Genomic DNA, 27196 nt, shown 5'->3' on the forward strand with positions numbered 1-27196 from the left:
AGAAGACTCTGGAGGATTCTTGAAATAAAGCACATATAGCCAAAAGAGCCACAAGAGAGGGCACATCAGAAGTCTTATTTATACAAAATTCCTGACTCCAGGAGTACCAAGCAAAAAACCTACTGGACAAAAAATAGAGCTGAACAGAGATATCTGAAGTCAGAAGAATGAATGATACTATAGAAAACATTGCCTGCCTGAGAATCTCTTCAAAGCCCTCCTGAAAAGTAAGTGAATGAGTCAATATCTTTGCATACTAAGATAAAAAAAGAATGGAAATCTCATGATCTATAATGGCCTATAATGTCCTGATTCTGTGACTTATCTAAAACCTCCATGTTTAATTTTCTGTGTTTGATTTTTTACCGTAAATGCTTTTCTTCTCTCAGATTCTTTAACTAATTTAGACACTAGAGTCTATGTGATTAAATTAAGGAGATGAATAAGGCTAAGGTTGCATGTAAATTAAAAACTAATGAGTCTAAAATAAACTTTATAACCAAGAATTTATAAGAAGTGGCATATCAAACAATACTATAACATCAATATAAAAAGTGAAGACATGTAACTTTAAAAAGACAGCATATTTGGGGCCGGAGAGATAGCATGAAGGTAAGGCATTTGCCTTGCATGCAGAAGGTCAGTGGTTCAAATCCCAGCATCTCATATGAACCCCCCAGGCTGCTAGGAGCAATTTCTGAGCATAGAGCCAGGAGTAACCCCTGAGTGCTGCTGGGTGTGACCCAAAACCAAAAAAAAAAAAAAAAAAAGACAGCATATTTAATATAGGTTGTAGCAGAAAGCCATTAAATTTAAGCAAAAAACTGAACGTTTCAATCAAAATTATTTTTCACATTTACTAATATATAATAATTTCATTTATTATTAATTTCTGAGTGCATAGCCAGGAGTAACTCCTGAGCATCACCGGGTGTGGCCCACAAAAAAAAAGAAAGAAAAAAAAGAAATGTATGAGAAATTTTTTACTGAAGGGGGTCACACCCAGCTGCTCTCAGGAATTATTCCTGGCTCTGCGCTCAGAAATCACTTCTGGCAGGCAAGAGGGACCATATGGGATGCCAGGATTCGAACAACCATCCGTCCTGTATCTGCTACATGCAAGACAAATGCTCTATCACTGAGCTATTTGTCCAGCCCCATATCCTAAATTTTTAAGTTTAACAATAGCTTAGTAAATTAGGTACACAGATAAATAACCAAACACAAAATATACAATGTTAAAAAAATTTTTCAGCAAAATCTACTGTTGATATAAAACAGAAAACCTCACAAAAAGTTTAATTTAGGTTATAAAATAGATGATTACAAAATAAACAATAAAAAACCAAGGTGGTAATACTAAAAGAAAATTTCAGGTGATTTCTATATGTCATAAAGACCCGGATGTTATGCATGATGCCCTTTAGTAATAGTAGTGCAGACTACTCTACCTAATAGAACAAAATGAGAGAGAAAAAGGAAAAAATGTGTCTGTCATAGAGGCAGACTGAGGATAGGGATAAGGGGAATGATAGGGAAACTGGGGAAATTGGTAACAGGAAATGAACACAGGTGAAAAGATAGGTGTTGAAACATTGTATGACCAAAACTTAGCTATGGACAACTTTAACTCTATGCCACACTAATTTAATAAATAAATATTAAAAAATAAGTGTGCTTTGGACTATTACTAATGTAGGGCTACCATGCCTATTACTTTATCCTCTTTCATCACCCAGTTCTTGTCCAGAGTGATCAATTCCAAGTGTCATATTATACTCTTCTCTACCCTAACTTCACTCACCACTCTTTGTGGCAAGCTTCCTACCATAAACTTATCCTCTGGCCTTCACCTCTATTGTCTCTGGATATTATTACCATGCTATTGTTTATTTTTCTTATATCCCACAAATGAGTGAGAATATTCTTTGTCTATTCCCCTCAGTATAATACTTTCCATAACCATCCATGTATATGCAAATTTCATAACTTCATTAACAGTAGGGCAAACCAAACTGTCAAAAAAGAAAAATAAAGTTAGAGACAAAAAGAGAAAAAAGTAAATGTTCTGCTCCAGAGGCAAATGGCAGAGATGGGGGGAACTGGAACATGGGAAGTAGGAAATGTGCACTGGTGAATGGTGTTATATATGGGTGATTGAAAAAAAATCAATCATGAACAATTTTGTCAAAAACTACTTAAAGTCATTATTTAAAATAATGCTCTACTTACAATCTATTGCTAATTATCTTAGAAATAAAGTAAATTAACTTTGGAATATATAATAAAAATAATTAATCAAAAATTCCCAAAATAATAAAAATAGTTCAAAATTACAAAATTTTAACACTTTTTATTTGTTTCTGGGCCACACTCAGTGATGATCAAGGGTTACTCCTGGCTCTGCACTCAGGAATTATTCCTGGTATTGCTCATGAGACCATATGGTGATTGAACGTAGGTGGGCAGCATATAAAGCATATACTTACCCACTGTACTATTGCTCAAGCACAAATTTTTTAATTAAAAATGTAAATATATAAGCAAAAGATTTCTATTTCTATTCTTTACTAGAAGACTTACCAGTATAAAGATTAACCTTTAAAGTTTAAAATAATAAGTTTAAAACCATTCTTATTAAAATGATATTTTGGAACTCACATTTTAGACTACTACATCAGCCATGCTAGGAAAATAAATCTGGAACTGAAGCACACGAGTAGGATTTTTCATTAAAAAGAATAATATAAAAAGGAAAATAATCCTGCTACAAAATTAATTGAATAGAAAGTTGAAATTAACCAGAATAAATAGAATAATTAGATACAAAAATGGTTTTTAAATATAAATAGAACTTAAGAATGAAGTGCCTATGGAAATCTTAGGATGAAGATTCAATGAGATGTGAGAAACTAGAATCCAAACACAAACATTGTTAAAAACAAGATGTTCAGAGATCTCATTGTTCCTGCTTATTTTCTTCTGAAACATTTATAAAACAGCTCTGCCATCCAACTACCCAACTGAAAACTTATCTGTTCATAATATACAAGTCTCTGTATTTATATTAATACCATATTTTTTAAAATCTACTCAGAATTTTAATGGAGATATGGTAGTAAAATGTTATTTTTGCTTTACTGAAACATCTTAGAATCTATACTCCTCTTATATTCTCATCAGGTTTTTTTAATTGTAAGAATTAATTCAAGAGACAAAATTGATTAACATATTGAGGTGAACTAACATAACATAATATAGTAACATAACATATAATATAATTAATATAATATAATAATACATGTAAGTCAAAGAACATTTATGATTAAAACACAATTTTTATCATATTGGCTTACATATTTTTCACAGTAGTATTTTAGGTACATGTTAACATTAAATCAGGGGAATACCCATCACCAAATATGTCCTCCCCCCATCCCAATTTCCTTCCTGCAACCCATATACCCCACCATCACCCCCCCCCCGACCTGCTAGAGTAGGTGGTACCCTCTTTGTCTAGCTTACTATTAGTGATCATATATCTGTTTGGTCCTGGTACCCTCCCTTGTTTCCCACTCTATTTAAGAGGCGGAGCTAGTAAATCGAGTTATGTGGTTTTCTTTGAAGGAAAGAAAATCAATAGATTGGGGTGCAAAATAAAAAAAAACAAGTCAAATACGCTGAAAATGGACGGAGTTCTTCGAGAGGCTTTCAGCCATGGTTTGAGAGAGGATGTGAAAAAGGTCATTGAAACACCACAACAATACAGAGAGAAATATCAAATTAAATATCCAGTGAGCACTACAGCAATAAAGACAAGCATCACACAATAGTCTCGGTTCTGAAATCAAATCATGCCGGAGTTCAAAAAGAAAGAGAAAGAGAAGATAAAATAAAATAAAACAATATTGGAGACATCAACTTCAATATCTACACCAAAATAAAGATGTCAAAAAATCAATCAATCGATAAATAAATATGTGGAAAAAAATATAGTTTTGTGCTTTTTTTTTTCCTTTTCTTTTCCCCCCTGCATAGGCACAGTAACTATTGGGGATATTGTAGAGGGAATTCTCTTGGCCTAGGAGATACAGGGTTTCTCCACCCCTGAAATATACTGTCATGGGATTAACTGTAGACTCCTAGCATAATCATTGACTCTCCCCTTGGTGCTTTCATGGTGTATGGAAGACTTCTGCTTCATCTTGGATGGTAAAATCAGACCTCTGTATCTAGAGATCTTGGTGACTGTGCAGTTCAAGGAGTGGAGATTATGATGAAGTCTTTCTTTGTGGTTCTAGGAGTTCTGCTTCTTCAGTGTCTTTTTAATCCATCTTCTGTGGTTGGTGGTCTTGGTCATTATGTTGCTTCTAGGATGGAGCCTGGTGTAAGGTCTTTCGTTATGTTTCCATGTTTCCGGAAGACCCATTCAGTTGCGGTTGTCTCAGTCAGACCTCTGGCATTGGAGATCTTGTTTGTTGAACAGATCGTAGACCAAAAGCTAGGCTAGAGCTTTTTGTTGCTGTTGTTGTTGTTGTTATTGGTCCCTGGATGCTTACTGTCCAGTCCTGGTTGTAACAATTAGTCATCTGTATATAGCGATCTTGGCTTTTGCACAGATCAAAGGGTGACATGTTTTCTGTTTTTGTCTTATCGTTGGCTGATGAGGAAGGACAACTTGCTCTTAGCTCAAGGTGTTCCCATTTCCTCGTTGTCAGGTTATCAATTTAGAACTGGCCCATGGTGGCGACAGAGCAGCATTGTGAATGCCCTAGAGGGGATTTGGCTCCTGGAGCTGTTGTGGAGCACTCTGTTGTTTCTATGTCTGGGATCCAGGAGTCAAAGCTGGATGGTCGGTGTCTAGTTCCCTGGAGCCTAAATTGTTTCCACATGACATACGTTCATGGTGGGAGATTTCCCTGTGTTGTAAACAAGTATGAGTTCTCATCCCTAGTAGATAAGAGCTTGTTTTACACGTACAATTTCCCCTTTGTTTAATATGTCTTTGCAGAAGGAAGTGGTGCTACATTATATTGCTGGTGGATTTGGGGGTGGAGAGAAAAGAAAACAGACACCTGACAAAAACTAAGAATATATATGCTCACACATATCTAAAGGAATAAACGTTTTTTTTAAAAAAAATTTTAAAAATGGTTAAATAAAAGACGTAATTATAAAAAAAAAAGGACATAATTAAAGAAATAAAGTGGGGCCGGGAGAGATAGCATGGAGACAAGGCATCTGTCCTTCCCGTAAAAGGATGGTGGCATTACCAGTGTCCCCCGTGCCCACCCTGGGCGTTCTCCAAGCATAGATCCAGGAGCACCCTCCGAGTGCCGCCAGGAGTGACCCAAAAGAAGTAAAAACTAATCAAATCAAATAACTAAAACAAAACAATACAAAACAAAACAAACAAAAGAAACTAACAAAAAGAAAAAAAAAAAAACCAAAACCAAGAAAAAGGGAGAAAGTGATACCAGAGATCACATTACATTTGGGGAGAAACAGGATAAGAGGTTGTGTTATATAGGTCTATATTTATGATGAAAGTATAGGCCTCCCCATTGTCTGTTGAGATTTCCTTGTGAGGTGTGGGGTCCAGGCAGGGAGGTCTTGGATAGTGTTCTTGAAGTGGGGGTCTGTTGGAGCTAGTTCCAGTATCAAGCCACAGTCCACATGAGGGAGAGGTCATTAGGAGGGCCACACTGCATGGGTCAGTCAGGGTGTTGTTTGTATTTTCTTGCCGGGAGCGAGGTGAGAGTTTGAGTGGGTGTTTCTTCACTTGGGTAGTGGGTACTGGCTCATTGGGGTAGGAAGTTGGTCTTGATGCCTACTGGATTAAGAACTGAGGGTGAAGAGTTATAGTGTGGTGGGGATATCGGGGGTGGAATTGAGGGGTGAAGGAATAGTTGAATTTCTGGAGGAGGGAGAGGGAATAGTATATGGGAGGGGTTATATAGGGTATAGGTATGGGTTGTTCGTGATTTAGATTTGTCCCTTAAGGTGGGTTCCTATCTCTGTGTGCTCCTGCGCACATTTAAACATATAGAAGTTAGCTTAGGTGTATATTAATGTAGAGAGGTGTGGAGGGCAAGAGGTGCGCTGAGTACTAAGTATAGTACATGTAAGGAAAGAAAACTAATAGGTCAACTTTTGGGTATGTATATGTTTCGTGTATCAAGTACTGACATTGTGTTAGTGAGGTCTATCTATATAGGTGTTTACCCTTTTCAGTTTTGTTCACAGCACCCTATATGTCAGCTTTCCTTTCCTATAGAGGAGGTAACCTTGTGGATTTTATTTAACATAGATTGAATTGATGATAGTGAGGAGGAGAAGGTGGAAGAAGAGGGAGACAAGAAGAGAGAATAGGAAAAACAAAATAAAACAAACCAACAATCAAACACAAACAACAACAAAAATACAAAGTAATGAGAAGAGAGGGTATAAGAGCAAGGGCATGTTAGTTTGGTTGAACTTGTTCCTTGCTTAGGTCCTGTGGTAAAAATCTGTAGGTCTCGGTTGTTGCTTCGGTGATCTGGCTGGTCATGTGCTTCAGGTCCTAAAAGAAGGCATAATCTAGAGATAAAGGATATGTTAAAGAGTTTTATCTGGCCATTTTCATGATTCAAGCAGAGTATGGTGCCTCATGTGACTGAGCACCGAGGTACCACTATAGGATGTTCACACTTTGTATCCAGGAATCCCTATGGACAGAAAAGCTGAGAGGTTATTTTAAATGTGGTAAGGTTAAGGCATTCAAATATAATGTAATGAAGTGTTTCCTTTGGACTCAGTAATTTCCCATCATATTCTTTACCTGTAATCCTGTATAAGATCCCTAGTAAATTATTATGGGCCTTTGTAGTAAAAACGTAATTACATACCTGTTCTCTCTACACTGTTGTTTCTGTTGTTGCTGTTTTTTTATGATATAATGTATAGTCGGGATTTGTGTTCTTTCTCTCCCTTTGTTTTGGGCTCTACTTCTCAGTATATGGGTGATTATTACAGTGTTTGAGGTTTCTATCCTGTTTCACCCTGTTATTTAATTGCGGAGTATTGGTTGTATTTCTGGTGCATATTCTAGGTGCTTCAGAATAGTGCTATCATTCTGTGTTTATCTTTTGTCTTCTGGCTTGCTTCGTTTAACATAATATGTTCTAGGTCCATCCACGTTGCTGCAAAGTCTGTGATTGTATCATTTCTGACTGCCATGTATTATTCCATTGTGTATAGGTATCACTCATCTGTTGTTAGACATCGAGGTTGGATCCAAGACTTGGCTATTATACTGAGTGCTGCGATAAATAGTGGGGTGCACACATTCTTTGAGATAAATGTCCTTCCGACTTGGGGGTAGATACACAAATGTAAGGATCATTAGAAGCACCCTATCAGATCACTATGCAACAGAGGTCAAAATTAATTGCAAGAAGAAGCAATGGAGAAAAACTAACACCTGGAGATTAAACAACACGCTGCTCAACAACCAGCTGGATCAAAGAGCAAATGAAGGAAGAAATAAAAAGATTCCTTGAGACAAAAGATAATGAATAGACAACATGTCAAAATTTGTGGGACACAGCAAAAGCATTAATTAGAGGGAAACTCATAGCAATACAGGCCTATGTCAAGAAAGAGGAAAATGACAAAATCAACAGTTTAAAGAATCATCTCAAGGAATTGTAACAACAGCAGCAAAGAAATCCAACCACAAACAGAGGACAAGAAATAGTAAAAACCAGAGCAAAAATAAACAACATAGAAACAAAGAAAACAATACAAAAAATCAATGAGACCAAGAGTTGGTTTTTTGAAAAAATAAACAAAAAAAGATAGACAAACCACTGGCAAAACTCACCAAAAAAAAGAGAGAAAACACCCAAATCAGTAGGATCACAAATGAAAGGGGAGAGATTACAACAGAACCCCAAGAAATACAACATATCATGAGATCATATTATGAACAACTATGCTCAGTTAGGCTAGAGAACCCAGTAAAAATCGACAGATTCTTGGAAAAAATGCCATCTTCCAAGACTAGAATAGGAAGACCTAGAAAGCCTAAACAGACGAATCACTTCAGAGAAAATTGACGATGTAATTAAGAAACTCCCTAAGAACAAAAGTCCAGGCCCAGATGGATTTACAGGTGAATTCTGTCAAACATTCTGAGAAGACTTACTGCCACTTTTCCACAGACACTTCCAAACAATCGAAAAAACAGGAATTCTCCCCAATTCCTTTTATGAAGCTAATATCACACTCATTCCCAAAGATGGCAAATACACCACCGAGAAAGAAAACTACAGACCAATCTCACTAATGAACATAGATGCAAAGATACTCAACAAAATCTTAGCAAACCAAATCCAGCACTTCATCAAAAAAATCATACACCATGACCAAGTGGGTTTTATCCCACGAATGCAAGGTTGATTCAACATATGCAAATTAATCAATGTCATACATCACATCAACAACAAGAAAGACAAAAACCACATGATCATATAAATCGATGCAGAGAAGGCATTTGACAAAATCCAGCACCCTTTCATGTTGAAGACACTCAGCAAAATAGGGTTAGAAGGAACCTTCCTCAAGATAGTTACAGCAATATATGAAAAGCCCACAGCCAATATTATCTTTAATGGCGAAAAACTAGAAGCATTCCCCTAAAGTCAGGAACTAGACAAGGCTGTTCATTCTCTCCACTCTTATTCAATATAATCTTAAAAGTCCTTGCAATAGCAATCAAACAAGAGAATGGAATCAAAGGGATCCAAATTGGGAAAGAGGAACTCAAACTACCTCTTTTTGCAGATGATATGATGATATACATCGAAAACCCTAAAGAGTCCACAGTAAAACTCCTAGAAACAATTAACCATTACAGCAAAGTAGCTGGTTACAAAGTCAATACACAAAAGACAGTAGCGTTTCTCTATACAAATAACGAAGCTGAGGAGAGAGAGATTAAAAATACAATTCCGTTTAAAATATTTTCAAAATATATCCAGTACTAGGAATCAACCTTACAAGGGAATTGAAGGACCTATACCAGGAAAATTTCAAAACACTTCAGAAAGAAATTGAAGAAGTCCTAAGGAAATGAAAGTACATCCCATGATCATGGGTAGGTAGAATCAACATAATCAAAATGACTATCCTACCCAAACTTCTATATAGATTCAATGCAATTCCCATCCAAATCCAGGCATCATTCTTTCAAGACTTAAAAGAATCAATCATAAAATTCATCTGGAACCACAAAAGACCCAGGATAGCCAAACAGATACTGAAAACAAGAAGTTGGGTGACATCAATTTACCTAACCTGAAGGTATACTATAAGCCATAGTGATCAAAACAGCATGGTACTGGAACAAAAACAGAGCCTCAGACCAGTGGGTTAGAACAGAATTTCCAGACATAAATCCCCAAATATACAGTCAACTAATATTTGACAATAGAGCCAAGAACTTGAAATGGAGCAAAGAAAGTCTCTTCAACAAAAGGTGTTGGTACAACTGGAAAACCATCTGTAAGAAACTGAAAATTGATCCATACCTCACTCCTTATACAAAAGTCAACTCACAGTGGATTAAAGACCTTAAAATTAGATCAGAATATATAAAGTTTATTGAGAAAAATTAAACAGAACACTCGAAGACCTATATATTAAAAACGTCTTCGAGGATGGAACACCAATGGCAAGGATTTTAGCATCAAACATAAACAAATGGCATTACATCAAACTTAGAAGATTCTGCATGGTGAAGGAAACCCAACTTAAAACAAGACAGCTAACTGAATGGGAAAAATTTTTCGCACTCAACACATCAGATAAAGGGCTGATAAACAGAATATACAAAGCACTCAGAAAGCTGAGTCCCCCAAAACCAAATAAAGCCATAGAAAAATGGGGAGATGAAATGAATAGACACTTCTCCAACGTGGCCCAAAAACTAAAAAAAAAAAAAAAAAGAAAAGAAAGAAAAGGAATGAATCACTGTCAATGAATCTTGATTTTGCTCCAAATCAGATCATAATAAAAATGGAACATTCATCCACAGTTTGTGGGAATGTTGTCTGGTTCAGCATCTTCGGAAACAGTGTAGAGATTCAATAAATTTAGAACTGAACTCCTATAGGACCCCAAAATTTCTTTTTGGAGTATCCACAATCAGGACTTAAAAACATTTATTCAAAAGAATATATGTATACCAATAATTCATATAATGAGAATAATAGCTAAGATATGTAATCAACCTGCCTAAAAACAGATGAGTGGATTATGAAAATGTGGTTCATATACAAAACAAAATACTATCAGGCTGTAAGAAACAATGAAATCGTGAAAGGTGCTGTAAAATGGTTGATACTAGAAGATAGCGTGTTAATTAGAATAAGCCAGAACACCAGCACTCGGAGGGTGCTCCTGGCTCTATCCTTGGAGATCACCCCTGGTGGGCACAGGGGACCATATGGGATGCCGGGATCTGAGCCACCGTCCTTCTGCAGGAAGGACAGATGCCTTGTCTCCATGCTATCTCTCCCAGCCCCACTTTTCCTTTAATTATGTCTTTTATTTAATCTTTTTTTAAAGAAACTTTTTTTTCTTTAGTTATGTGTGAGCATATATATTCTTAGTTTTTGTCGAGTGTCTGTTTTCTTCTCTCTCCACCCCCAAATACACCAGCAATATAATGTAGCACCACTTCTTCCTGCAAAGACATATTAAACAAAGGGGAAATTTTACGTGTAAAAACAAGCTCTTGTCTACTAGAGATAAGAACTCATACTTGTTTACAACACAGGGACGTCTCCCACCCTGAATGTATGTCATGTGGAAACAACTTAGACTCCAGGGAACTAGACACCAACAGTCCAGCCTTGACTCCTGGATCCCAGACATAGAAACAACAGAGTGCTCCACAACAGCTCCAGGACCAAATCCCCACCAAGGCATCCGTAATGCTGCTCTGAGGCCACCATGGGCCAGTTCTAAATTGATAACCTGACAAGGAGGAAATGGGAACACCTTGAGCTAAGAGCAAGTTGTCCTTCCTCATCAGCCAACGATAAGACAAAAACAGAAAACATGTCACCCTTTGATCTGTGCAAAAGCCAAGATCGCTATATACAGATGACTAGTTGTTACAACCTGGACTGGACAATACTCATCAAGGGACCAACAACAACAACAACAACAACAACAACAACAGCAACAAAAAGCTCTAGCCTAGCTTTTGGTCTACGATCTGTTCAACAAACAAGATCTCCAATTCCAGAGGTCTGACTGAGACAACCGCAACTGAATGGGTCTTTCGGAAACATAACGAAAGACCTTACCCCAGGCTCCATCCTAGAAGCAACATAATGACCAAGACCACCAACCACAGAAGATGGATTAAAAAGACACTGAAGAAGCAGAACTCCTAGAACCACAAAGAAAAACTTCATCATAAGCTCCACTCCTTGAACTGCACAGTCACCAAGATCTCTAGATACAGAGGTCTGATTTTACCATCCAAGACGAAGCAGAAGTCTTCCATACACCACGAAAGCACCGAGGGGAGAGTAAATGATCATCCAAGGAGTCTACAGTTAATCCCATGACAGTATACTTCAGGGGTGGAGAAACTCTGTATCTCCTAGGCCAAGGGAATTCCCTCTATAATATGCCTAATAGATACTGTGCCTATGAAGGGGGAAAAAGAAAAAAAAAGCACAAAATCATTTTTCCACATATTTATCGAATGATCGATTTTTTTGACGTCTTTATTTTGGTGTAGATATTGAAGTTGATGTCTCCAATATTGTTTTATTTTATTTTATCTTCTCTTTTTCTTTCTTTTTGCACTCTGGCATGATTTGACTTCAGAACCGAGACTATTGTGTGGTGCTTGTTTTTATTGCTGTAGTGCTCACTGGATATTTAATTTGATATTTCTTTCTATATTGTTATGGTGTTTCAATTACCTTTTTCACATCCTCTCTTAAACTGAGGCTGAAAGCCTCTAGAAGGACTCCGCCCATTTCAGTGTATTTGACTTGTTTTTTCTTATTTTGCACCCCAATCTATTCTTTTCTTTCCTTCAAACAAAACCACAGAACTCGATTTATCTAGCTCCGCTTCTTAAATAAAGGGGGAAACAAGGGAGGGTACCAGGACCAAACAGATGTATGATCACTAATAGTAAGCTAGACAAAGAGGGGACCACCTACTCTAGCAGCTTGGGGGTGGGTGATGATGGGGTATATGGATTGCAGAAAGGAAACTGGATGGGGGAGGACAAATTTGGTGATGGTTATTCCCCTGATTCAGTGTTAATATGTACCTAAAATACTACTGTGAAAGATATATAAGCCATTATGATCAAAATAAATAAATAAATAAGCCAGAACACAAATAAAGGATGATCTCACTATCTATGGCATATAGAATAACTGAATGAGAAAATGTAATAAACAGGAGGGTGTCAAAATCACTCTAGAACATAAGGAGAATAATCAAGGAAAAATTAAATCAGGCATGAAGGAAGAATAGAAAAGAATGTAACAGGGATTTGAGGTAGGGGCTTCAGTTATATTGGTGATATGGGAGAATGATATAGCTATATATCCAAAGCATAGACACAACACTGAAAACATGAGTTCTAAGCTGCAGTAGTGGGAAAGGAATTCTAAGCTGCAAGAGTTGGAGTATGGGAACACTGCTGGTGGGAGTTGACACTGGTAGTGGGATTGGTGGTGAAATATTATATGAAATTAATAATTTTGTAAATCTTGATTCCCTAAATAAAAATTTATTAAAAATAAAATTAAGACCTGTGTGTGACTAATCACAATATATTCTTATCCCTTCATTCACAGGTAGATGCTGAGAAGATATCACAAATATGGAGACCACCCTGAGTAGAACTAATAGCTCCATGTTACAAGTGTCTGAGTTTATACTATTGGGATTCCCTGGCCTTCATGAGTGGCAGCACTGGCTCTCTTTGCCACTGACTTTACTCTACCTCTTGGCCCTTGGTGCAAATATCCTAATTTTGATTACTATCTACCATGACACTGCCCTACATCAACCTATGTATCAATTTCTTGGTGTCTTAGCTTTTGTGGACATTGGCTTAGCTACTACTATAATTCCCAAGATCCTTGCCATTTTCTGGTTTGATAAGACAATCAGCCTTTCTGCATGTTTTATTCAGATATAGGCTATCCATATTTTTATGGGCATGGAGTCAGGCATCTTTCTCTGTATGGCTGTGGATAGATATGTAGCCATTTGCTGTCCGCTTCGTTATCCGACAATAGTCACAAAAGCTTTTGTGATCAAGTTCACATTGTCTATGATACTAAGGAATGGCCTGTTGACCATCCCTGTGCCTGTATTGGCTGCTCAGAGACACTACTGTTCCAAAAATAAGATTGACCACTGCCTCTGCTCTAATTTAGGAGTCACTAGCCTAGCCTGTGATAGCATCACTATTAATAAGTTTTATCAATTGTTTTTGGCTTGGTTTATGTTTGGGAGTGATATGGGTCTGGTGTTTACTTCTTATGTCTTTATTATTCGTTCCGTTCTGAAGCTAAAGTCTGCTGAAGCAACATCTAAGGCTCTGAGTACTTGTAGCTCTCATATCATCCTCATATTATTTTTCTACACAGCTATTGTTGTGGTATCTGTAACCCATCTAGCAAGAAGAAAATTTCCCTTAATCCCAGTTTTTCTCAATGTACTGCATAGTCTCATTCCTCCTGCCCTTAACCCTATGGTATATGCCCTCAGGACACAGGAGCTGAGGGTAGGTTTTCAGAAGCTGTTTGGTCTGACTGATACTGTGTCTAGGAAGTGAGTACATATCTAGGATATTTCTGAATGAACAAAAGAGTACAGTGTAAAACCTAACAGTTAAAATGATAAATCAAATTTGGTAGAGTATGTTAATTTCTTTATTATATAAAGCATAGGCTTAATGGAGTGCAGTTTCTAAATATTAAATACATATTAAATTATTTAACTGGCATAAAAATCTTATGAAATGGGTACAATGATTTTTAATACATTTCAAATAAAGTAGGAAAGTTGGAAAATTTTCTAAAATACAAAAGAACTAAAGTTGTAGAGTAAGATAAGAACCCAAGCATTCAGTCTCCAGAATTATGATTTTATAACTCCGGGGATGGCCCAAAAACCAAAAATATAAATAAAATAAATATAAAATAAATAAACAGAATATGATTTTAGCCTTTTCTGTCTATTCAACCTCACTGTAAATTATTTAATTAATTTAATGATATTAAAAAAACAAATATATTAATTAAATTATACATTACATCTTTATAAGTAAAATTTATTTCAAAGGCTTACAAATATTTTCCTGTCTAATGGCAAATAGAGAAGATATTCGGTCTTCTGGAATTACCGCAGTAGTCTCTTATAATATAAATCAATAATTTTACAAGTATCATTTCGTCATTTTATAAATTCTTTCCACTTAAGTGAATTTATTTGCTTTTGACTTAAATAAAATACCTTAACTTTTTCTTATATTCAATATTATTTATACTCTCTAATAGATTAATAAAATCATTATATTTTCAGAGTTAATAGTACAAATGACAACAATTTTCTCTGAAGCAACCCTTTCCCCATCAACAAGTGAGGGAAAATATGAACAAGGAAAAATTCACTGCAGAACTATTTTATTTTACTCCTAAAGTATAAATAGATCATCAAGGGTTATATGCTGACTCAGGACACATGTAGATAAGGCAATAATATGCTTCCCAACTATCACATAGCATTATAGTAAAATTGAAAATGGACAAATTTGTGCTATTAAATTTGTAGGTCCAAATATTAGAAAATTCACTATGAAAAAATCACTGGAGTGACTAGAGAGGGAAAGCACAAAGATTAGATTATGGTGAGTGCTTTGCATGTGGCTGATCCTGATTGAATTCCTTATATCCCTGAGCACTGCCAGATATGGTCCCTGGATGTGCCCAAACACAACCTGGGTAGCATAGGTAGTCCTCACTATTGCAGCAGGACTACAATAGTTTTGCATCCTCTACTTTTCACAGTATATCCAGTTGGGAATCATCATGAGAAATACCAGGATCTTCTGAACACCACATAAGATATTCAAAAATAGCTCTCCCCAAAACACTCAAGAACTAGGAACAGAGCATAATTCAAGAGATAGAAAAAATCACTCACATCTATGAGATCCTGGGCCCAATCTCCAGTATTGTGTGGCCTCAAACACCACCAAGCATTATTGGGTAGCTACTTAACACTATCCAGATCTGACCTGATAGCCTCCAAACACTAATCTCAAAACACAACCTGAAGTGGTCATAGTCCCAGATAACCACCAAATATAATACCCTTCACACTAGAAATGATTTCAAGGGGCGATGTGGAGATGTGGCGCTAGAGGTAAGGTATTTACCTTGCAAGTGCTAGCTTAGGACAGACCACGGTTTGATCCCCCTGTGTCCCATATGGTCCCCCCAAGCCAGGAGCGACTACTGAGAGCATAGCCAGGAGTAACCCCTGAGTGTCAAACGGGTGTGGCCCAAAAACAAAAACAAAAAAAGAAATTATTTCAAAATATGAAATTTTAGAAAACCCTGGCCCAGTGCAAATATGGTGACTGCAGCTTAAATCCATGGTTTTTTTTTGTATTCCTAATTTTCATTATATTTATTAGATAATCATGATTAGTGCAAGAAATCTTCAGGTCTATGGCACAAGTTATAGATAGCAATATTGATTTATTTAACAGTCAATTTTAATTATTTTGTAGTCTTTAAGAAACAAACCTGGAAAAATTCATCATATTCAAAGTTTCTACTATTCAATTACCTAATATTATTTCTTTTTTTTTATTTAAACACCTTGATTACATACATGATTGTGTTTAGGTTTCAGTCATGTAAAGAACACCTCCCATCACCAGTGCAACATTCCCATCACCAATGTCCCAAATCTCCCTCCTCCCCACCCGACCCCCGCCTGTACTCTAAACAGGCTCTCCATTTCCCTCATACATTCTCATTATTAGGACAGTTCAAAATGTAGTTATTTCTCTAACTAAACTCATCACTCTTTGTGGTGAGCTTCCTGAGGTGAGCTGGAACTTCCAGCTCTTTTCTCTTTTGTGTCTGAAAATTGTGTCTGAAAAAGTGCTCCACATCACTAATCATCAGGGAGATGCAAATCAAAACAACGATGAGATACCACCTCACACCACAGAGAATGGCACACATCACAAAGAATGAGAATAAACAGTGTTGGCGGGGATGTGGAGAGAAAGGAACTCTTATCCACTGCTGGTGGGAATGCCATCTAGTTCAACCTTTACGGAAAGCGATATGGAGATTCCTCCAAAAACTGGAAATCGAGCTCCCATACGATCCAGCTATACCACTCCTAGGAATATACCCTAGGAACACAAAAATACAATACAAAAACCCCTTCCTTACACCTATATTCATTGCAGCACTATTTACCATAGCAAGACTCTGGAAACAACCAAGATGCCCTTCAACAGATGAATGGCTAAAGAAACTGTGGTACATATACACAATGGAATATTATGCAGCTGTCAGGAGAGATGAAGTCATGAAATTTTCCTATACATGGATGTACACGGAATCTATTATGCTGAGTGAAATAAGTCAGAGAGAGAGAGAAAAACGCAGAATGGTCTCACACATTTATGGGTTTTAAGAAAAATGAAAGACATTCTTGCAATAATAATTTTCAGACATAAATCCATGTTTAACTGTGATTCCAGATACTGTTATAGAAATATTGACAGCTTCTAAACAGTAGTAGTAAATGATAGATTGATAGATCAAATTGCCCATTTGTCTTTACTTCAGTGTTTGAATTATGTGCCTGAGATCCTTTGACATTAAATGTAGAAAATTCAAGTTTAACGAATAAATACTGAAATTTTATCTAAAACATTCATTAAGTAGAGTGGAAATTTACTATTTCTAATGGTTTATATACAAAGTCTTCCAGTGGTAATATGCATAAATGATGGACAAAACATAGAAGATTTTAACTACTACCAAATACAAAACTAAAATCTGAGCATGAAATAAAACTCAAAGATTGTTCCTCATTCCAACATGAAAACACAACTCAAAAAATACTTTATAATTTCATACAAAAGAACTATAACATTAACAAATCAGAAGCAATTCCAAAACAGTATGGTAGTTACCAGAAAGGATACAGATGAGAGGTGGATAAAATAAGCAAAAATGGCCTCCTGAGTGAATTGGGTTTGGTGTTTCTGCTGCTGCTTTTCCTGCTTGGGGGTTAACAATTAAGATGATATATGCTGAAGCCTTTTCTAGTTTTTTTGAGTCAGAATGAAGTTGTTGGTTTTATTTTTTGTGATGATATCTAGTGCAGAAATATACGTTACAATCAAGTGGAATTGATCCAACCAGAAAGCAAAAATTAGAAGCTCAGAAAGGATTCTGGGATTCATGTAGGGTGCCATGGATTGAACTTGGCTTAGTCTCTTGGAAGACAGAAAAGTTAATGAAGACATTTTTTTCTTTTGTTCAACTTTATCTGTTTAAATACATAAGTGATGGGGCCAGAGCAGTGGCACAGCTGTAGGGCATTTGCCTTGCATGTACTGACCTAGGACAGGCAGTAGTTCGATACCCCGGCATTCTATATGATCCCCCAAGCCAGGAGTGATTTCTGAGCACATAGCCAGTAGTAACCCCTGAGCATCACTGGGTGTGGCCTCAAAACAAAAATAAATAAATACATAAATATATAAATACATAAGTGGGGGCTGGAGCAGTGGTGCAGGAGGGGGGCATTTGCCTTGCGTGCCAGCCTAGGTTGGACGCAGTTCAATCCCTTGATGTTCCATATGGTCCCACAAGCCAGGAGCGATTTCTGAGCGCATAGTCAGGAGTAACCCATGAACATCACCAGGTGTGGCCAAAAAACAATAAATAAATAAATACATAAGTGATGGCCTCAAATATAAAGAAAAGCTAATATATGCATTTATAACACAAGTAACTGATTCAACGTAACAAAACATGAAAGAGACTTCAAACCTACTGGCACTATGGGAGAGAATTCTAACTAATTTTAGCAGATACACCACTTTAAATAGGGTTAGTATAACTCCTCATTGCTTAAATACAAAGCAATAGTTCTACAAATGCCTCTGTTAAGAAATGGGAGAGGCACTGAAACGTTTTGAAGACCAAAATTATACTTTGCAAAACTCTTTCTTGGTATGTTAACTCAAGTGTCTAGTTCTTCGAACTTCGTAAAATTAAATTGATGTCACTAATAGAAGATTCTTCTGCAGATATGGGACTCTTGTTCCTCAAAATACCACATGTTGAAAAAATGCTCAGAATCACTTATCATTAGCAAAATCCACATCAAGACAAGAATGAGGTATCTTACACCTGTAAAAGTGGTATATATCAAAAATACTGGAAACGATCTGTGTTGGTGAAAATGTGGTGGAAAAGTGTGCACTGCTGCTAGATATGTCATTTGGTTCAACCCGTATGAAAAACAGTATAATATTCTATTGTGTGAATGTACTATAGTTTCTTTGGCCACTCATATGTTGTCGGGCATTTGGGTTGTTTCCAGATTCTGTCTATTGTAAATAGCACTGCAATGAATATAGGTGTGCAGAAGGCATTTTTGTGTTATGCTTTTTAATCTTAGGGTATATTCCTAAGTCCTGAGAAACTTCTAACAAATCCATGTATCTATCCACATTTTTATTTTTCAAGATAAGTTTGAGGATTGCTTCTCATTGCTTTAGGAGTCAGCTGTTTGATATAAAATCTTGTGGGCATCCTTCTTATAATTGCTGAGTAATCCTGAGGACAGTTAGTAGCTCCCATCACTCTGTCCTGGCAGTTATGATTTGCATCCATCCTATCCCAGAACTCATAAATTGAGCTTTCATCATGGCTGTGGCTTCATGGTCAGAACGTAAAATTGAAGAGTTAGTTTCATCTATAAAAATTATAGAAGGCTGCAACTTTATGGCAAGGGAGAACATAGCAATGGCTATCTTCTGTGATTCTCTGTACCACTTATGGTACAGTGTTCAAGGCTGAAGGTTAATAAATTGACAGCCTGCTTCTTTGGTGGTAGCATTGACAATCAAAGTTTTACCACAGGTACATAGAAAGAAAACCTTTGGAGGCTGCAAAAGCCTGTTTCAAAAAGTGCTTCTTTTTATTAGGTAAAATTACTGTGTCTTTCAGATCTGTAATAACATCATCTAAACCTGCACTATCACTCCAAGTAACATGCTTGTTAAGAGAGTCTACCAGATGGGCAGCAATACTCATTTTATATTCTAAAAGCTTAACATTTTTCACACCGATTTGCTACATTAATTTTTCTGCCTTCCAAGAGACTAAACCGAGTTTAGTTTAGTTTAGTTTAGTTTAGTTTAGTTTAGTTTAGTTCATATGGCACTACATATGAATCCCAGAATCCATTAAGAGTTATCCCTGTTTCTGAGCTTCTACTTTTTGCTTTCTGGTTGGATCAGTTCCACGTGATTGAAAGTATGTTACTGCACTAAATATCATCAAACAAAAAATAAAACCAACAACTTCATTCTGACTCAAAAAACTAGAAAAGGCTTTATCATAAACCATCTTGATTGTTAACCCCTGAGCAGGAAAAGCAGCAGCAGAAACCCAAACCCAGTTCACTCTGGAGGCTATTTTTGCTTATTTTATCCACCTCTCATCTGTATCCTTTCTGGTCCTACCATTCTGTTTTAGAATTACCTCTGATTTGTTGATTTTTATAGTTCTTTTGTATGAAATTAGAAAGTATTTTTTAGAGTTATCTTTTCATGTTGGAGTGAGGAGCAATCTTTGAGTTTTATTTCATGCTCAGATTTTAGTCTTATATTTGGTAGTAATTAAAGTCTTCTATGTTTTGTCCATCATTTATGCATATTACCACTGGAAGACTTTGTATATAAAGCATTAGAAATAGCAAACTTCCACTCTACTTAATGAATGTTTAAGGTAAAAATTCATTATTTATTCATTAAACTTGAATTTTCTACATTTAATGTCAAAGGATCTCAGGCACATAATTCAAACACTGAAGTAAAGACAAATGGGCAATTTGATCTATCAATCTATCATTTACTACTACTGTTTAGAAATCTGTCAATATTTCTATAACAGTATCTTGAATCACCGTTAAAAATGGACTTAAGCTGCAGTCACCATATTTGTACTTGGCCAGCTCCACAGACTCTCTCTGCTCTCTAAAAAGATATAAGCCAAGTGATGAAAAATCATAGATTTACAGGAAATGCAGCTGAAAGTTGGCAATCTAGGGAGGAGAGGGAAGGCCAAGCCCCACATCCCTATTGAAGTGATGTCTACTACACTTATCACCTATTTTTGCCACTTTGTCTCTGGTCCTGCTTTACCACTCCTTTATGACTCTCTGCAGTAACACCAAACTTGAGGTATGCTAATATTTGAACTGAAATCACCAAGACTTTATTGGAGTGAGTGCTGGCACGGCCTCCTCTATCTCATACTTCTGGACATCTAGCAGCATAACCCTGCACATAAAAGCCACATTAATTGAATTCCTGAGTCATAAGTCCACATTCCTAGCTGCAAAACAACTTCATTTGTTTACTACTGTCAACTCCATAAGGACTCACCAATTTAGATGGCAATGTGTAGCTGAAGTCACTTAATGTTCAGAAACAAATGAAGTAACAGAGTGGTCATTTAGAAGAGTTTACTACACCTTCAGATAATAACTTTACGATTTCATTGAAAATAAAATAAGTTTTACATATTTGCTTGTTGTTGCTGTACTTTTTTCTCCCCTTTCGTTTTTCTTCTCTTCCAATTTTTTTTTAAATTTTTCTCTCACTTATCTGGAAATAAATGTATTATGACCAACTTATCTTGATACATGCTATTCTAATAAAGTAAATTAAATAAAGAATGGTTTAAGCAAGTAACTTAGTTTTGTCTAATTATATAACCATGATAAATATTTTACTGTACTCTATTATTAAATTATAAAATAATTCCCAGAGTTTGTTTATTTATTTATTTTTAATTTTTACTGTGGGCAAAAGTGAGTTACAAATATTTCAGAGTAATATTTAAGATACATAGTGATAATGAATAAAGAGAATTCACACCACTAGTATAGTCCTCCCTCCATCCCTTCTCCCAGCATGCATCCCATTTCTCCCTCCTTTAACCCCCACCCCCAGGATACTAGTGTAACTTGTCCCCACTTGTACAGCTTGTTGTAGATTGCATATCAATTCTGTTGCCATTGACTTTGGGTTTGGTGTTCAAGTCTGATAATTTTTTATTTCCTCTAAATTTTCTTATGACTGTCTAGTCCTGGTACTGTCCATTTTTCACCTTCAAATTATGAGACTGAACAAGATGATTTTAGAAATGTGGTTCTGTTGGAAATATAAGAAATGAAAAGGGGAAGAAGAAAAAAAACCTAGAAGGTATTGTTTAGGTGTTATAAATATGAAATTAGAAGAAGAAAAGGGAAAATGGGGAAAATGGTAACAAAGAGGAAAAGAAAAAATAAAGAAAACCATCGAAGCCGTAACAACAAAAATACCCTCCAAAAAGGCAAAGAAAGAACAAACAAAAACCAAAACCAGCAATTACAAAAGGCAAAAAAAAAAGACAAAAGAACAAGAAAAAAAAAAAAACCACAAACACCCATACATACAAAACAAAACAAAACAAAACCAGCAACTACTTAAAAAGGTTTGTGTTTTCTCTTCTTCTCTCTCTCCTTCTCTCTCTTTCTCTATTTTTTGCATAGGCACAGTAAGTAATTGGAGAAAAATTTTCCCTGGCCTAAGATATACAAGGTTTCTCTGCCCTTGAAGCATATTGCCATAGGAACTACTACAGGCTCCATATACATTCATTTTCACATCTCAAATTTTTTTCATGGTGCCAAGAAACTTTCCGCTCACTTGAGGATGATAACATCAGGCCTCTGTAGCTAATTCCTAGGGTTTTCTAAAAGCTCATATTTTGAAACAATTTCTAGTGTGGAGGGTATCACAGTTGGTGGTTATCTGGGACTATGACCACTTCAGGTTGTGTTTTGAGATTAGTGTTTGGAGGCTATCAGGTAGTGTTAAGTAGCTACCCAATAATGCTTGGTGGTGTTTGAGGTCATGCAATACTGGAGATTGGGCCCAGGATCTCAGAGATGTGAGTGATTTTCTCTATCTCTTGAATTATGCTCTGTTCCTAGTTCTTGATTTTTTGGGGAGAGCTACTTTTGAATATCTTATGTGGTGTTCAGAAGATCCTGGTATTTCTCTTGATGATTCCCAACTGGAGGTACTATGAAAAGTAGAGGATGCAAAACTGTTGTAGTCCTGCTGCAATAGTGGGGACTACCTATGCTACCCAGGTTGTGTTTGGGCACATCCAGAGGCCATATCTGGCAGTGCTCAGGGATATAAGGAATTCAATCAGGATCAGCCACATGCAAAGCACTCACCATAATCTAATCTTTGTGCTCTCCCTCTCTGGTCACTTCAGTGATTTTTTTCATAGTGAATTTTCTCATATTTGGACCTACAAATTTAATAGCACAAATTTGTCTATTATCGATTTTACTATAATGCTATGTGATAGTTGGGAAGCATATTATTGCCTTATCTACATGTGTCCTGAGTCAGCATATAAACCTTGATGATCTAGTTATACTTTAGGAGTAAAATAAAATAGTTCTGCAGTGAATTTTTCCCTGTTCATATTTTCCCTCACTTGTTGATGGGGAAAGGGTTGCTTCAGAGAAAATTGGTGTCATTTGTACAATTAACTCTGAAAATATAATGATTTTATTAATCCATTAGAGAGTATAAATAATATTGAATGTTAGAAAAAGTTGAGGTATTTTACTTAGGTCAAAAGCAAATAAATTCACTTAAGTGGTAAGAATTTATAAAATGACAAAAATGATACTTGTAAAATTATTGATTTATATTATAAGAGGCTACTGCAGTAATTTCAGAAGACCTAAAATCTGCTCTATTTCCATTACAGGAAAATATTTGTAAGCCTTTGAAATAAAATTTTACCTATAAAGTTATAATATATAATTTTAGTCAATATATTTGTTTTTTAATATCATTAAAATTAATTAAATAATTTACAATGCGGTTGAATAGACAGAAAAGGTTAAAGACATAATTCTGGAGACCGAGTGCTTGGGTCCTTATCTTACCCTGCAACTTCATTCCCTTTGTATTTTAAAAATTTTCCCAAATTTCCTGCCTCATTTGAAAATGTATTAAAAACCATTGTACTCGTGTCATAAGATTTTATGCCAGTTAAATAAATTAATATGTGTTTAATATTTAGAAACTGCACTCCATTAAGCCTATGCTTTATATAATAAATTAAGATTCTCTACCAATTTGGTTTTATGATATTAACTGTTGTGTTTCACACTGTACTCTTTTGTTCATTCAGAAATATCCTAGATAAGTACTCACTTCCTAGACACAGTATCACTCAGACCAAACAGCCTCTGAAAACCTACCCTCAGCTCCTGTGTCCTGAGGGCATATACCATAGGGTTAAGGGCAGGAGGAATGATACTCTGTAGTACATTGAGAAAAACTGAGACTAAGGGAAATTTTCTTCTTGCTAGGTGGGTTACAGATACCACAACAATAGCTGTGTAGAAAATTAATATGAGGATGATATGAGAACTACAAGTACTCAGAGCCTTAGATGTTGCTTCAGCAGACTTTAGCTTCAGAACGGAACGAATAATAAAGACATAAGAAGTAAACACCAGACCCATGTCACTCCCAAACATAAACCAAGCCAAAAACAACTGATAAAACTTATTAATAGTGATGCTATCACAGGCTAGGCTAGTGACTCCTAAATTAGAGCAGAGGCAGTGGTCAATCTTATTTTTGGAACAGTAGTGTCTCTGAGCAGCCAATACAGGCACAGGGATGGTCAACAGGCCATTCCTTACTATCATAGACAATGTGAACTTGATCACAAAAGCTTTTGTGACTATGGTCTGGTAACGAAGTGGATAACAAATGGCTACATATCTATCCACAGCCATACAGAGAAGGATGCCTGACTCCATGCCCATAAAATTATGGATGGCATAGATCTGAGTAAAACATGCAGAAAGGCTGATGGCCTTATTATCAAACCATAAAATGGCAAGGATCTTGGGAATTATAGTAGTAGCTAAGCCAATGTCCACAAAAGCTAAGACAGCAAGAAATTGATACATAGGTTGATGTAGGGAAGAGTCATGGTAGATAGTGATCAAGATTAGGAGATTTGCACCAACGGCCAAGAGGTAGAGTAGAGTCAGTGGCAAGGAGAGCCAGTGCTGCCACTCATGAATGCCTGGGAACCCCAGTAGAATAAACTCAGACACTTGTAACATGGAGCTATTGGTTCTACTCAGGGTGGTCTCCATATTTTGTGATATCTTCTCAGCATCTACCTGTGAATGAAGGGGTAAGAATAGATTGTGATTAGTCACACTCAGGGTTTTAATTTTATTTCTAATAATTTTATTTAGATAATCAAGATTTACAAAAGTATTACTTTTTTGTGTATTAGACATATAAAATTTCACCACCAATCCCACTACCAGTATCAACTTCCCCCAGAAGTGTTCCCATACTCCACTCCCTTTCTCAACCCCTGCAGCTTAGAACTCATGTTTTTAGTGTTGTGTCTGTGCTTTGTATATATAGCTATACCATTCTCCCATATCATCAATATAACTGAAGGCCTACCCCAAACTCCCCTTACATTCCTTTCTAATATTTCTTCATGCCTTATTGATTTTTTCTTCTATATTTTTCTTTAGGTTCTGGGGTGATTTTGGCACCCTCCCCTTTATTACATTTTCTCATTCGGTTATTCTATTTAGCATAGATAAGTAAGATCATCCTTTGTTTTCTGGCTTATTTTACTCATACTTTCTTCCAGTACCAACCATGTTACAGCAACTTTCATGATTTCATTGATTCTTGCAGCTGCTTAGTATTTTGTTGTGTATATAATCAATGTATATATCTTATAATCTTCATAATAAACTCACCTGTTATTAGGCAGGTTGATTCCATATTTTAGCTATTGTACTTATTTGTAGGAATTTATAAGAGTATATATACATTCTTTTAAATAAGTTTTAAAGTCCTCAGGATAGATACCCCCAAGAGAATTTTTGGGTCTTATTGGTCCAATCCCTATTGGAATTTCTGGCTCAATTCTAAATTTATTGAGAACTCTCTGAGCTGTTTTTCAAAGGGGTTGAACTGAAGAACTTCCCACCAAATATTGATGATGTTCCTTTTTCCATCATGATCTGATATTAGGAAAATCAAGATTCACTGACAGCAGTTCATTCGTTTGTTTGTTTGTTTTTTTGTTTTTGTTATTGTTTTTTGTGCCACACCCAATGATGCTCAGAGGTTACTCTGGGCTATGCACTCAGAAATCTCTCCTTTCTGGGGTTGTGGTTGGGGCATATGGTATCCAGGAATTGAACTGAGGTCTGTCCTTGATCAGCTGCGCTATTGCTCCAGCCCAGTTCATTCATTTTTTAAAAGAATGCATCATGTTGTTAAACAAAACAAAAAATCCACAAACCTGAAACAAATCAGAGAAATTTTTAATGTAAATTTCTATCCTTTATATACAGAATTTATAGAAAAGAGCTATGTAAAACTACTACTACACAGAAAATTTTATGATTATCCATACTGGGGGAAAGATTTTTTAATACAGCCAGAGCAAAGAGAAAAATATTACCACTGAGGCACAGCACAAAGTATCTATACTTCCACATAAAGTACTGGTTTCTAAAGATATATATTTTATTTAAGCAACTTGATTACATACATGATTGTGTTTAGGTTTCAGCAATGTAAAGAACACCACACATCACCAGTGCAACATTCCCATCTCCAATGTCCCAAATCTCCCTCCTCCCCACACTACCCCCAACTGTACTCTAGACAGGCTTTCTATTTCCTTCATACATTCTCATTGTTAGGATAGTTCACAATGTAGTTATTTCTCTAACTAAACTCATCCCTGTTTGTGGTGAGCTTCATGGTGTGGGCTGTAACTTACAGCCCTCCTCTCTTTTGTGTCTGAAAATTATTATTGCAAGAATGTCTTTCATTTTTCTTAAAACCCATAAATGTGTGAGACCATTCTGTGTCTTTTTCTCTCTCTGACTTATTTCACTCAGCATAATAGATTCCATGTACATCCATGTATAGGAAAATTTCATGACTTCATCTCTCCTGACATAATATTCCATTGTGTATATGTACCACAGTTTCCTAAAGACCATTCTTAACCATTTTATCCTTATGAAAAAAAATCTGATGAGAATATAAGAGATGAAATATAGATTCTAAGATGTTTCAGTAAAACAAAATATGCTTACTACCATATCTCCCTTAACATTCTGACTAGATTTTTTTAAAAAAAATATTGGGTGAATATGAACACAGAGTCTTGTATATTATAAACAGCTAAGTTTTCAGTTGGGTATTTGGAGGGCAGAGATGTTTTATAAATGTTTCAAAAGACAATAAGCAAGAAAAATGATACCTCTGAATATCTCGTTTTTAACTGCTTGTGTTTTGATTCTAGTTTCTCACATCTCATGGAATCTTCATCCTAAGTTTTCCATAGTCACTTCATTCTTAGGTTTTATTTATATTTATAAATTATTTTTGCATCTAATGCAAAAAAATTTAGTTTTCTATTCAATTAAATTTGTAGCAGTATTATATGCCTTTTTAAATTATTTTTTCAATTAAAATTTCTATTCACATGCTTCAGTTCCAGATTCAACTTTATAGGATAGTGATGTAGTATTCTAAAATGTGAGTTCCAAAATATCATTTTAATTAGAATGGTTTTAAAATTATTGTTTTAAACTTAAATGTTAAGTTTAATAAATATTAAGTCATTTTACTACTTAGTTTTCTAATAAAGAATATAGAGAGAAATATTTTGCATATATTTAAAATTTTAATGAAAATTCTCTAATTTTGGGCTTGAGCAATAGTACAGTGAGT

General features: G+C 35.8%; 1 protein-coding gene and 3 pseudogenes across 1 annotated transcript; 2 read left to right on the forward strand and 2 right to left on the reverse strand.

Annotated features, from left to right (window-relative positions):
• Positions 1–27196, forward strand: part of LOC126018277 (outer mitochondrial transmembrane helix translocase-like) — a 75787-nt pseudogene that overhangs the window by 33392 nt on the left and 15199 nt on the right.
• LOC126018315 (olfactory receptor 688-like) lies at positions 12905–13870 on the forward strand (annotated as a pseudogene).
• On the reverse strand, positions 18440–19715 carry LOC126017535 (outer mitochondrial transmembrane helix translocase-like; annotated as a pseudogene).
• Positions 23599–24564, reverse strand: LOC126018187 (olfactory receptor 688-like). Its single transcript, XM_049780333.1, has one exon. The coding sequence runs from the start codon at positions 24562–24564 to the stop codon at positions 23599–23601; it is 966 nt and encodes a 321-aa protein (XP_049636290.1).

This window comes from Suncus etruscus, chromosome 9 (genome assembly GCF_024139225.1).
Source record: "Suncus etruscus isolate mSunEtr1 chromosome 9, mSunEtr1.pri.cur, whole genome shotgun sequence".
Lineage (NCBI taxonomy): Eukaryota > Metazoa > Chordata > Mammalia > Eulipotyphla > Soricidae > Suncus > Suncus etruscus.